Source organism: Elgaria multicarinata, chromosome 20, assembly GCF_023053635.1.
Source record: "Elgaria multicarinata webbii isolate HBS135686 ecotype San Diego chromosome 20, rElgMul1.1.pri, whole genome shotgun sequence".
NCBI classification, from domain to species: Eukaryota; Metazoa; Chordata; class Lepidosauria; order Squamata; family Anguidae; genus Elgaria; species Elgaria multicarinata.
Genome location: NC_086190.1, coordinates 18015931 through 18029356, shown reverse-complemented (window position 1 = coordinate 18029356; position 13426 = coordinate 18015931). Strand labels below are relative to the sequence as shown.

The 13426-nt window shown below is 50.3% G+C and overlaps 1 protein-coding gene across 2 annotated transcripts in view; it reads right to left on the bottom strand.

Annotated features, from left to right (window-relative positions):
- CAPZB (capping actin protein of muscle Z-line subunit beta) overlaps window positions 1-13426 on the bottom strand; it is a 66550-nt gene that overhangs the window by 39089 nt on the left and 14035 nt on the right. For both annotated transcript variants that reach the window (XM_063145487.1, XM_063145486.1), the window contains exon 2: window positions 8341-8430. In XM_063145487.1, coding sequence (XP_063001557.1) covers window positions 8341-8430 — 90 coding nt within the window. The remainder of the gene's footprint in view (window positions 1-8340; window positions 8431-13426) is intronic.

Here is a 13426-nt window from a genome sequence, read left to right as displayed (position 1 = left end):
AGGAGCCCTGCCCTCTTTTAAATCTGGTCATTCTAGTATAGCGCCTGCAGCTTTAACTATTATTATTATTATTATTATTATTATTATTATTATTAAGAATATTTATATACCGCTCCCCATTGAAAAATTTCGGAGAGGTGTACAAGGTAAAATGAAAATAAAAACAATAAAACAGTTAAAACAAAATTTAAAAGAAGCAATAACAGTAATCCACGGCTGCATATTAAGGAAAGGCTTCTTGGAATAAAGATGTTTTCAGGAGGCGCCGAAAGGAGTACAAGGTCGGAGCCTGCCTGACCTCCAGAGGCAGGGAGTTCCACAGGAGGGGGGCCACCACGCTGAAGGCTCTTCCCCTGGTGGACTCCAATCGGAGGATGGATCTAGGTGGAACCACTAGGAGCAGGCCCTCGGATGACCTCAGTGACTGGGCAGGTTGGTGAGAGAGAAGGCGCTCTCTCAGGTATCCTGGTCCCAAGTTGTTGAGGGCTTTGTACACAAGTACAAGAACCTTCAACCTGGCCCGGTAGCGAATAGGCAGCCAGTGCAGTTCCCTCAGCAGAGGAGTTACATGCTGGAAAGGGGCAGCTCCAGACAACAGCCGAGCTGCAGCATTCTGCACTAGCTCCAGCTTCCGAAGCAGCTGCAAGGGCAGCCCCACATAGAGCACGTTGCAGTAATCCAATCTTGAGGTTACCAATGCCTGTACCACCGTGGTCGAGCTTGATCTCCCCCATGGCAAAATCGAGACGTTAAATCCATCTCCAAGAGTAGGAGTCCACAATCTTGCACAAGTAATCCAAGCCTTGTCTATGGGGTTTCTCAGAGACTCTAGTTGTGAGAAGGAAGGCAGCAGGGCCTTCGCCCATCTCTGGTTTCATCGGTCAGGGGCTCAGGGTGGCACTAACCTTCCCCAAGTACTCAAGGACACAAGAATGGCGTTAGCCAAAGTAGTCCACAGTGACATCCCTTCCAGCGTCATCACCAAATCATTCCTCCAGTACATTAAAAACCACATCCGGCCAGTTCCTGGAGCAACTTTCCCCAACCTGGTGCACTCTGAGTCTTTTGGACTTCAACTTGGCATTCATGGAATTATGCTTCCAGAATACGCCATCAGCATACCTGGATGGGAGGTATTCAAATGTCCCTACAAGATTTCTTGCATCTTTGCTGGGAGGAAAGTCTGACAGAACTTTGGCTGAGCAGATGTGTAAACTACTTGAAGATATGGATCCTTGTGCAACTAATCCAAAAGCCTTCTTTCCAGTGGTTGCTAAAAAAAAAAATTATAGCAAGGCTCCTAAAAACCGCTGCTGTAGATCGCGCACATGATGAACCGATGTGAGCGGCTTGTTCCAACTTTTCGTTTTCTGTGATCGTTTCACTCCTGTGGTCGTCGCGCCAAAAATTGTAAGAACTTGTACGATAAAGTTGAAAGGATGGATAGATCGACTTCAACTCAGAAATTCCGGGAGTTGTCGCCCGAAACATCTGGAGCGCAACAGGCTGTGGGAGGCCAACCTAGAAAGTCCCCACAGCGCTCTAGCCAGACGTCTCGCCCCCTCTGCAAAAGGTTTTATCAGGCGTGATGGCATGGAAAAGTGAAATGCAGACTCAGCCACACAAAAAAACCGGGTCCTTCGTGCTCCAATTAACACAAGCGACAGAATGCAGAGATGAGGACACAGCTCTTAACACCTTCCCACGGGCTGCGAGCTTGCCCATGTGTCACTGCCGGGACAACTTGCTTGCTTGATTCGGGACCCCGAAGGCCGTTGCCAACTAATTCTCAGCACTGGAAGTCTCTTGACCGTCCCCGCCTGAGGGACAAGCCTCCTCTTCCCAACTTTGGGCTGGGTTTCTAGCCAGCTAGGAAGACATTGGGCCGGGAGAAGTTTAATCCACCAAAGCTGGCCTCAAGAACTGCAACGTGGATAAGTGCTGCCAACGGGGACCCGAGTTCGCACACCGCATCAACCCACGGTTTGGTAAACCCTGGACTGTTGCAAGTAAAGTGGGAGCAAATTAGGGTACCGTTTTTCGCAGCCCAATGACTCCTGCTGCAGAGCTAAACAAACCAGAGAGGATCAGGCCCTGAGTTGTTTACTGTGACGTCCGAACCCAAAATTGTGGGTTGCTGCCAGAGGCACAACCCAGGCTTGTAACTCAAGAACAAGGCATGGGTTGCAAGTCCGGGTTGTTTCCTCCTGCTGCAAGCCACAATTCTAGCAACAAACCAGAGACCCATTATACGGTGATGCAAGGATGCAAAGAGTTCCGAAAAGGGATCTAGAATAACCTTGATCTTTCTTAGCGGGCAGGATCTACCACCTCTATGGCAGCGGGCATGAAAGTCTGAATGCCACCCGCTCAAATTTAAGTGTTAATAAATCTGTCGTAGCTCCGAAAAAGGAAAGGGGGGGGAATAGATAAATCCAACAGTTTTGGCTGCAGATAAACAGATTTTACAAGGTACCTTGGGAAGACGGCTAAGGGAAGTCACTGAGCTGTGTTTAAAGGCTGTTTCCAGCCCAATTTAAACAGAGGGACCCGCCTTGGCTGCCTGTATACGTGTTTTCTTTTCCCCTTTCTTTTTAAAGAGGTCTTAAAAATGAGTTCCGAAAGCCTCGATGGTAATCTTTTCTAAGCTGAAGACATTTCCATTTACAGCCACGCTTGCTGAGTGGAAAACTGGCTCGTGCCGAGGGGCACGGCGTTAATCGTGCCAAGTCCCCCGGTTTCAGCCAATAATTCTCCGTTTGGAGCCTTGGCAGCTGCTTTCAGCGTTACGGACGGCGAGCCGCGCTGCGCCCGACACGCTCGGCATCCTTCGGTAAGAACGCCAAGTTCACGGAGGCTGCACTTTTGAACCCCGCCAGCTGCCAGTAGAAAGGGGGGGGGCGTTCTTCCCATCAAGGTGTTTAAGGAAGCTAACCAGGGCAACCTTTACGGGCATTCTGCCAAGTCCCTCTGTGTTTGCTCTACCCACACCGTGGGTTGCTAGTCCTCATGAATCCCTAACGTCCGCGTTTCAGTCCTGATGCTCACACCACTATCTTTCAAAGACTGCCACTGTTAGGAACGTTAAAGAGCTGCCTTATACCGAGAAGCCCCTAGGTCCATCTAATCCAGTATTGCTGACACTGACTGGCAGCAACAACACACCAGGGTTTCAGGCAGAAGTTTTTCCAGCCCTGCCTGGAGATGCTGCTGGGCATCAAACCAGGGACGTTCTGGACGCAAACCAGGGGCTCCACCACTGAGCTTCAGCCTCTCCCCCCAAAAGCACAGCCAATCAGTCCAGGTATAACCTATCAGTGATCCTGCATCTTGCTTCCTGGAGATGCCAGGGATCGAACCCGGTGCCTTCTGCATGCAGAGCAGAGGCTCTAGCACTGACCTACAGCCTCTTCCCCCAAAAGCACAGCCAATCAGTCCAGGTATAACCTATCAGTGATCCTGCATCTTGCTACCTGGAGATGCCGGGGATCAAACCTGGGGCCTTCTGCAAGTGAAGCAGGGGCTCTAGCGCTGACCTACAGCTTCTCCCCCAAAAGCACAGCCAATCAGTCCAGGTATAACCTATCAGTGATCCTGCATCTTGCTACCTGGAGATGCCGGGGATCGAACCCGGTGCCTTCTGCATGCAGAGCAGAGGCTCTAGCGCTGACCTACAGCCTCTTCCCCCAAAAGCACAGCCAATCAGTCCAGGTATAACCTATCAGTGATCCTGCATCTTGCTACCTGGAGATGCCGGGGATCAAACCTGGGGCCTTCTGCAAGTGAAGCAGGGGCTCAGCCAGTGAGCCGCGGAGCCTTTAGGCCTGATAGTGCGCAAGCAGCACAAGGCATCCGTTCGCCTCCAGGTTAGGAATGACGGGTGAATTCAGACATATGCTGGGCACGGGCAGCAATTCACCAGGAGGGCAGAATGCAGTTTTGGGGAGCAGAATCTGGTTTCAAGAGTCATCTTGAATTCAAGATTCCTAACAGCCTCCAAGGTTCTGGTACTGGCTGCTGAAATTGCAGAAGTCGGAGGCACTGAATAAGATCTCCAGGGGTCGCACTTCAGGGCTTCAATATTGTCTCTCTGCGTGTGCTGTTTATCCGTGGTTTTTCAATGTAAATTGTTTTTGTACTTTGTATAATGTATTTTAACACTTTATAATTATTGTAAAGCGCCCAGAGAGCTTCGGCTAAGGGGAGGTATAGAAATATAATAAATGAAGGAATCAATGTTAAACCCCTGATATCTACAGACGAAAGATAAAATAAAAATCAGCTTGTAGGTGATGACAAAGATCTCTGGCCTGAGAACCGAGTTCGCATGGACCAGGGATGTTGGAACTCTTTCAGCCTGAGAGCAAAACTCAATTTTGCTTTTTCATTCAAGGGGGCACAAACGCTAAATCATCAAGGGTTCTTCAGAAGGCCTGAATGGCCTACGAGGGAGGCAACAACCTGATTTTCGTGGCATGCCTTTAAGAAAGAAAGAAAGAAGGAAGGAAGGAAGGAACAGGCAAGCTTCCAAGACAAAATTTTCTAAGGATGAAGCTGCAGAGCAATGAGTCAGACAACATCCGTTTTCCAACTGTCAAACCACCAGTTTTGGTGCCCGTGCCGCTGGGGCGGGAGCGTTGGGGAAGGAAGTACATGAACCAGGTTCCTGAAAGTTCCTCATCCCCCTTCTCATGTGACCAAATAGTTCCTTTTGCCACGCTGTCCACTAAGGGTTTTTAATTGGGGTTTATGCCGGCCTAGAGAGTGATGAGAACTTTGTTTAGCCTACACACAGATTTGCCATGGAGCGTCAATTGTACTTCTCGATCACGCGCAGGGCTGGTTGACGAGCCACTGGGGTTGATTAACCACCGTTGTGTCATGCGAATCGGTTCAGTCACACGGACACCATGGCTGTTAACCACGAACAATGGTTTAAATCATGGGTTGTCATTACATGTGAACCCAGAACTGTGGTTTTTTCCACCCAGCTACACAACATTAAAAAAAAAACCACAACCAGCAGCTCTACGTGCCAGTAGAACGAGCAGAAGACGGAAACTAACAACCCAAGGGTTGAGAAAACCAACCATAGTTTGTTCGATCGTCTGCCAGACAAACCCTGGGTTAAATAAGCCATGGGTTAGCATTATGTGCGAACCCGTACAAACCGAGTTTATAATGATATACGCATATACACACTCTGGTTGGGGGAAATCCTATGTCAACCATACCAGGGCTTCAGCTTTACTTGCTTCCTGCTGCGAGAAAGTGTTTTAATTTGGTCAATTGTCTTAAAAACATGCAACTCCCAGCCTGCTTCCCCCACAGCGATTTCTAAAGTTGCCCCATACACAAACGTGTCTCTGAGCCGCCCATTTAGCAATGATTTGTCATTAGACTCCCGAGTCAAGCGGTCCGTGCCAAGGGAGATTACGGCACCCCCGCGGACCGGCTTCTTTCAGGCTGGGCTTTGGGGAGGCCCCGTGACTGACAAGGGCTCTAATGAACTCTAATTACAGGCTCGGCGGCCTGAGGGGGCAACAGGAGGGACAAGCCGCGCCGCTCCGCTAATGAACGAGGAAGCGTTCAGGGACCGGCAAGAGGCAGCGACCCGGAAAGCGCCCCCGCCCGCCCCCCGCCCGCCTCCTGGCCGTGCCCTTTCGCTTCACGCTCAGCTTGGACCTTTTCTCTGCTGTCAGCGCTCTGGCATTGAGGAAGCGCAACTGCATTGCTTGACAGCAGCAGCAGCAGAGGCCTCCGGGAAGTGAGCGCTAAGCTGCTTAAACAAGCTTCCTGGTCTTTTTGGTTCAGCAACCCCAGCTGCAGGAAATGGGGTGCGTGAAGTGGACCCCCTTAACCTGGAGAGAAGCGGAGCATGAAAAACTGAGACTTCGCTCAACGCCCTTTAAGAAGGCAGAGCAGCGATCTGTAACCGGAGTAAGAACTGAACCAAACCCAGGGGTGACAGAGTTTCCTCTGCGAAGGAGAGTATACTGCAACTTTGCAGTCGTTCTGTGAATGGTCCCTTCTTTCTACTGATCTATTTTCACCCTCTTATACTCCCCCTTTCTCAGCCCTCCTGCCTGAGCTGTTTTAAACTGAAGATGCCAGTGACCCATTCCGCTCTACCGCTCATCTAGGACAACGCAGCAAACCACCTCTCCGTTTGGGGAAAGGGCCAGGACAGCCCCGAATCTGAGCGGCAAACCTCAACAGGAGGCCACCATTGCTGGAGTAACCGCAGAAACCAAGGCGCCTCCCTCATACACCGCCGGAGGGTGACATCACAGGGGACCTCCTGAAGGCAGCGATGGCGTGGCTCAATTCAGACAACACCCGAGGCCTTCCTGACGATTCTTTCGCAACAGTCCTACACAACGCCCGAGATTTATTTAAAGCAAGGGGGTTGTTAGACTTGGTTTGGTCCAGGGGGGTGCTGGATTCCTACCCGGGACTAACTCGGCTGGCTAGAAGATGGGAGAAGGTGGGGTCCCGTCCCCAAGGCCCTATCTCGTCCCTGATGTTATCTGGTTCCATTTTGCTTATCTTTAGAGAGAGGGGGGCACTGATTGGAGGGAACAGAAGAGATTCATCTCCTCCAGGGGGCCTCCGTGGGCCAGACAGGGACACTCCGCGAGCCAATGGTTCTCCATCCCCGATTTAAAGCAATTTAATTCCACTCTTTAACCGAAAAGGCTCCCAGAGCTGCTTACAAATATGAGAGGTATAGTAAGGCTGAGCCTACCTTAGAGCAGTGGTTCCCAAAGTGGGCGGCACCGCCCCCTTGAGGGCAGTGGGACTGCATAGGGGGCATTAAGAGGCAAGGGGGCAGCATTATTATTTATTATTATTATTATTATTTATTTATATAGCACCATCAGTGTACATGGTGCAGAGGGACGCTAAGAGGCAAAGGGGCAGCAGGGGGGCGCTCGAGGTGGTCTTTTCCGAGAAGCGCCTCTCCAGAAGGTCTTAAAACTCAGGTACATTTTTATGGGAGAAGGTAGTTTGGTCCCAAGCCATATAGGGGAAGAATCCACACATGTATTAATACCGTTTAAGAAGAGTCCTTTTAACAGTGAATTGAAATGTTTCAAAAGCACCAAAATGCTAATGAAGAGACATACCTGCTTGGTGTGCCCCGCCACGCCGGCTGCAAAACAGAGGCGTTTGCTCTCTTTTCCCTCCCTCCCTCGGCAAGCCTGCAGTGGGTGCTTCCCATTTGAAGGGGCCCCGTGCAGTATGGCCCCTTTTTCATTCTCAGCTCAGATCCTCCGCCCGGCCGCCGCCACCACTGTTCAGCCTGGGCGCCCAGACTAGCAGGATCCAGAGGAGCACGGCCCCTTTGAATGGGAGGCACCCGCCCTAGGCTTGCCGAGGGAGGGAGGGAGGGAGGGAGGGAAAAGATGTAATTGGATTTTGAATAAATATTCAATTAATCGTTACAGTTTTGAATTTTGTTATTATCTTCCTTTTTATATTGTATTTTGTATTTGGGTTTTTAGATTGTTGGGTGTTTTACTATGTTCTTAATGGTTTTAATTTTTGTGAACCGCCCAGGAAGCTTCGGCTATTGGGCGGTATAAAAACGTAATAAATAAATAAATTAAAATTAAATAGTGGGTCGTTGAAAACTGCTATTCTGAATAATGATTTTTATAGTGTATGGTTGGGGGCACTGGGCATGAGTTTGTGGAACCAAAAGGGCGGTTACCTGAAAGAGTTTGGGAACCACTGCCTTACAGCATTGGGCAAAAGGCGGGATATAAATAAATATAATAACAATAATAATAATAACAACAACAAAAAATAAAATGACATGCAAGGAAAAAGGGATGGGGAGGGAGGAGGGGAAAAAAAAGCAAGGGCAGGTTCCAGCTCTTAAAGTTAACAGTTCTTATCATGCCCAGCCAAAGGGGAGACAGTTCAGGGAGCCTGAAGGAATGGCTGCAGGCCGGGCGGCAGTTGTGGAAAGCCAAAAGCAGCTGGTCTCCCAGGAAAGGTGACGGAATAGCTCTGGAGCATGGGCTTGGCTGCTCCTAGGAGTCACTCGTCAAACTACAGGTGCTGGTTTTAGTTGGCCAGCCACTCGCCCACCGCCTTTTGAAGTGTTCTTGGGAACTATGGAATGGCATTAAGTCTGAATTAACAGGCCACTCTTGCAGCGGTTGCTTCTCCTCCAGAGTAGACCGCACCCGGGCACAAGTGTGCCAAGCGCACAAGCAGCTTCGACCCCACGGTTTGTATATTGCATAAACCAGAGGGAAAGTCTGGTCCAGCGTGACCTCCTGGCTGAGCCCAAACGAAGGAGAAGTTTAGAAAACGCCCCGTACTCACCAAATCGATCAGGTCACTGAGGTTTTTCTCAATCTGTTGAGGAGGCAGGCGCCTCATCAAGTCCAAGGCACAATCCAGCTGCTGGTCACTCTGAGAGGGCGGGGGGAGAAGAGGGAAGGAAGGAAGGAAGGAAAAACCTTCGGTTAGTCCCAAGGAATGGAGAAGGAGCACACGACGCTGGCCAAGTCAGACTGACCGCTGGTCGAACTAGCCCAAGGACTGCAGCCACCCCTGCCCTCGTTTCCTCCAAAGGAACTGGACTTCAGTTCCCATCATCCCCAGAGGCGCTGGGGATGGGACCTTCGGATGCAGAGCAGGTAAGCTCAGCCACTGAGCCCTGCCTCCACCCCAGCCCCGTCCGCAAACCAACCCACCCCCCACAACAGTAATGTTCATTAAGCACGGAACACAGTCAGGGATGTGGGGCGGAAAACTTCCCCAAGCGGAACTGTTCCCAGTTCTTTATCCCCCCCCCCCAGCCCCACCCATTGCCTGAATTCATCAGTAACAGTGAAGGGATGCCTGATTGCAAATACAAGACCAGACAAGCTGGGCCGTTTCACCGTTGCAAAGGGGGCGTTGTTAGCATATCATGTGCAGATCCCTCGATTTCTCAAACGGATTAGGGTGCAGCCCTGTCAGATTGCTGCCTGTGGGAAGGAAACTTCCGATCTCAGAGGCTTTTGAGTATTCAGCGCCCTGCTGACAGGGTGGAAGGACCAATGGAGGAGATTCCAACCTCTCTGGCTTCCTTTCCCTCCTTTCTTCCCTCCAAATGGGCCTCTGAAGCCATCTAGAGAAAGCCTGCTAGTGAGGGCAGGGCTGAAGAAGCCGTCGGACTTCTTCTGGGCCTCCGGAACAACCCCTGTTCCAGTCTCTATGAGGTCCTCTCGAGACTGTTTTTGCCCTGTTCCTTCTGTCAGGGCTGCGAGGGGGAAGAGGAAGGGATTTGTAGCCCGACTCCCAAAGGTGTGGAAGAGGGATCCGAAAAATCACGCAGTCCCTGGGACGCTCTCCAGGGATCACGGGACTGCGTCCTTAGCGTGTCACCAGTTATAGTACCCTGTAACGGGCTCAAGTGACAGGAAGCCAGATTCCAGCTGGACATCAGGAAAAACCTCCTGACTGTTAGAGCAGTACGACAATGGAACCAGTTACCTAGAGAAGTTGTGGGCTCTCCCACACTAGAGGCCTTCAAGAGGCAGCTGGACAACCCTCTGTCAGGGATGTTTTAGGGTAGATTCCTGCATTCAGCAGGGGGTTGGACTCGATGGCCTTATCCCTTCCAACTCTACTATTCTATGATTTCCACCCCTCCGACCCCTGGAAAGATAAAACTTAAGGCAAGTACATGCTGTTGTCTTTACATTTTCACAAATATTCCTATGAAATTTTTCTCAAATATTTCAGGCCAAATACTTGCGGCATATAATTAACGTGGGCTCCATTGTTTATAGCTTCGTTTACTAAATGCGAGTAAAATAAACTTGCTGGATCACTCTCCAGGGGAACCAGAACGTATTCCGATGCCCTAATTTGCATGGGAACCTTCTCTATGCAAATTAACGTAATGTGCATAGGGCAATTTTGCACTGGAACCTTTTCTGGAATCTCTGGAATACACAAGCGTTGTACAAATTAACCCGATTTGCAAAGGGTCTTTCCCTCCAGAAACGTGCCCCATTTCAAAAAATTTCCGGAAAACCAACATCACTAAACGTGATTAATCATTTCTGCCGCGTCGTGGCAGCCTGGAGGAAAAGAGATTTGACGGACCCCTTTGGCGGGCCCTCTTTTGCTGGCTGCTCCATGGGAGTTCTTATTTGAAGATCCAACCAAGCATTTCCTAAAACGCTCCAAGACCCTTCTGTTCGTTGGATCCAAAGTAGCAAGAGCAGCTTAGCAAATATGGCACCAATCATCTACGGCGGGTGAAAGCTGACCCCCTAAAAAACGAGTGTCCCCATTCCTGCAGGTATGGCCACCAGCAACACGGCTACAGAGAAGCGCATGCCTCCCCTTAAAAGACCAGCGCTACACCCCCTGTATGCTTGGGTGTTCACCCCCCCATTCTTCTTTCCAGGCCTGCAGAAAGTGGCTTCAAGCCTAAGCAACCGGGCATGGATAAAATGTATCACAGGGACCCTAAAACGGTTCCCGTTGGGACCAACTCGGAAGACGTTGGCAACCAGAGGCCCGTGAGAACCTATCCAGGGAGAAGAAAAGGCCCGTTAGCTTGGGCTGGCGAGATACAGCGCGTACTGCAAGAAGCAGGCCTGGAATTTGCATGCCTTTCTTATCCCTCCTCTTTTCTGGCTCATTTCGATAGACGGCCCGCTGTCCCCAGCACCATTACTGCAAGGCGCCGAGAACTCCCAGCGCACCGTCCGTCATTAGCAAATGGTGTCAGCGTTTCCTCCTTTACGGGAGGCTCGAAATGCCAGCCTCGCACGGAGCCTGGGAACCGACGCTTGGGTATGAATTCTTCAGAGGTCACAGCACCAGCAGCCTGCACAGAATGTGCAACTCCCAAAACGGACGGAGGGATCCCAGCACAGCTGGCGGTCGCTTTTACCGGGAGCTCCTGAAGCCGAGGGGAGATGCAACTGAACACCCTTACAGAACCCACAGCAGCAATACTTGCAATGAAGCCACAAGCCCACCAGCGCTTTGACTGGCTTGCTCACAACGCAGGCATCTGCATTTCCTGTTATGGTTACAGGGTACTATTCCTGACGGTTTCATGAAAGTCACCTTGAGCCCATGAGCAGGCAGGGAAACAAAATATAAAAAACAAAGTCGTTCAAGGGTTTTATATGAAGCAGCCTTCCAGATGTTTGGGACTACATTTCCCAGGATTCCTGACTGACCATCGGTCATGCTGGCTGGGGCTGATAAGAGTTGCAGTCCAAACCATCTGCAGGGCTCCGGATCGGGGAAGGCTGGGATAACCCTTCATAGCAGCAGTGTACATTAAAACAAAAAAACCTAGCAATAAGAAAAAAAATCCAACCCATCACTGTCAACCCAAAACATCAACATCTAGAATGAAGAAGCCTGGCAAGAACCAATCCTCAAAACGTCTCTAGCCAACTATGGAAGGACAGCAGGTAGGAAGCTATATAAAGATCACCTGGGGAAAGTTTTCAAAGCAATGGGGCTGCTACCAAAAAAGCCCTGCTTCGTGTGGAGGCTAAGGTGGCCTCCCCATCAGATGAAATCTAGAGCAAGACCTTGTCAGGTGCGTGGGTGGGTCCATTTGGGAGTTGTAGCCCAAAACATGTGGAGGTCATTAGAGAGCCAAGGTGGTTAGAGTGCTAGACTGGGGAGACCCGGGTTCTAATTCCTACTTTGCCATGAAGCTCACTGGGAGACTTTGGGCCAGTTACTGACTCGTAGCCTAATCTACCTCACAGGGTTGTTGTGAGGATAAAATGGAAAGGAGGAAGACCCCACACACCGCCTTTGAGCTTAAGAGAAAAAGCGGGGTAGAAATGCAATAAATCTCTTCTCGATCATCCCAGAGTGCAGGACATGGAATAATGGGCTCAAGTTACAGGAAGCCAGATTCCGGCTGGACATCAGGAAAAACGTCCTGGCTGTTAGAGCGGTACAACAATGGAACCAATGACCTAGGGAGGTGGTGGGCTCTCCCACACTAGAGACATTCAAGAGGTAGCTGGACAGCCATCTGTCAAGGTTGGTTTAAGGTGGATTCCTGCATTGAGCAGGGGGTTGGACTCTCTCCTGCTACCAACTGTCTCTGCAGAGACCACCAGTGAGGGAGGAAGCAGCAGCCAGGCACCTCTCCGTCGTGCCTGGGTCCAACTCCAGCTGAGAGCCCCTTCCCTCCTGCTACCAACTGTCTCTTCAGAGACCACCAGTGAGGGAGGAAGCAGCAGCCAGGCACCTCTCCATCGTGCCTGGGTCCAGCTCCAGCTGAGAGCCCCCTCCCTCCTGCTGCCAACTGCCAACTTTAACTGCTGAACTTTGCAACTAAGATTGTAGTGCCTGAATTTGCTTTCCTTTTCCCCCTCCTCCTCCCTCCCAATCCCCTTTCCTTTTGTGTCATGACTTTTAGATTGTAAGCCTGTGGGCAGGGATTGTCAAGAAATACTTTTGTAAGCCGCCGTGAAAGCCTTTTTTGGCTGAATGGCGGCATAAAAATCCTTAAATAAATAAATAAAAATAAATAAATGGCCTTAGAGGCCCCTTCCAACTCTACTATTCTAAGATTTGATGATTCTATGAAATAAATAAGGTTGCTACCTGTGTTCCAGACCATAGCTTGGAGGATTAACTTAATTGACCGTGGCTGTGCTTGGTTTAGAGGGACACTTCGTAACTTTGCCCGCACACACACCAGGCTACTAGCAGAAGCTATTCTCAGTACGGAATTCTGGTTCTTTTCTTCAGCGCATAGGCAGAAATTATTTCACTCTCTCCTCCGCACCCTCTCGGCCCCCTCAAAGGGAAAACGCTGTTTAGCTTGGCCCGTGAAGATGCAACTCTAGCAGCTCACCCCAGAAAGAGGATCCTTCTGACCACATATTGTCATTGCCTCCTGCTGCTTCCTACACATCGTGGATTTTTTTTTTTTTAAAAAAAAATCCAAATGCACAGTTGCAAGGTCAGGCAGGTTTAACTCCAGGATCGTGGGAAGCGCTCGTCACAGCAGGACCAGCTGCAATTGTTTAGCAGGAGTGGGGAAAAGAAGAGGAAAGAAGAGACAGTCGGCCTCAAAGGCCGCTTTGAGTCTTTCCTGTGACTCAGATTTTTGGACTGAAACCTCGAAACGTTACACGTCTTCAGAAAGGTTTAAGGTTTCAGCGCTGCAGGTGAGTTATGCTCAGGGCTGCACAACGCCGCAACGCGCTTTCGTGCCGTCTACGCGGGATGATCGTAAAGACACCTGCGGCCCAAAAGACTTTTAATGGGAAACGCCGAAGGCTCAGCTTTCTAGCCCTCCTGATGTGCTGGGATGCAACTCTTAGGATTCCCAGCTAGCCTGGCCAGTGATGAGAGTTGCAGCCCAACAGATCCGGAGAGGCCATCAGGCCGGGGAAGACCAAGCAACGCTTCTCAA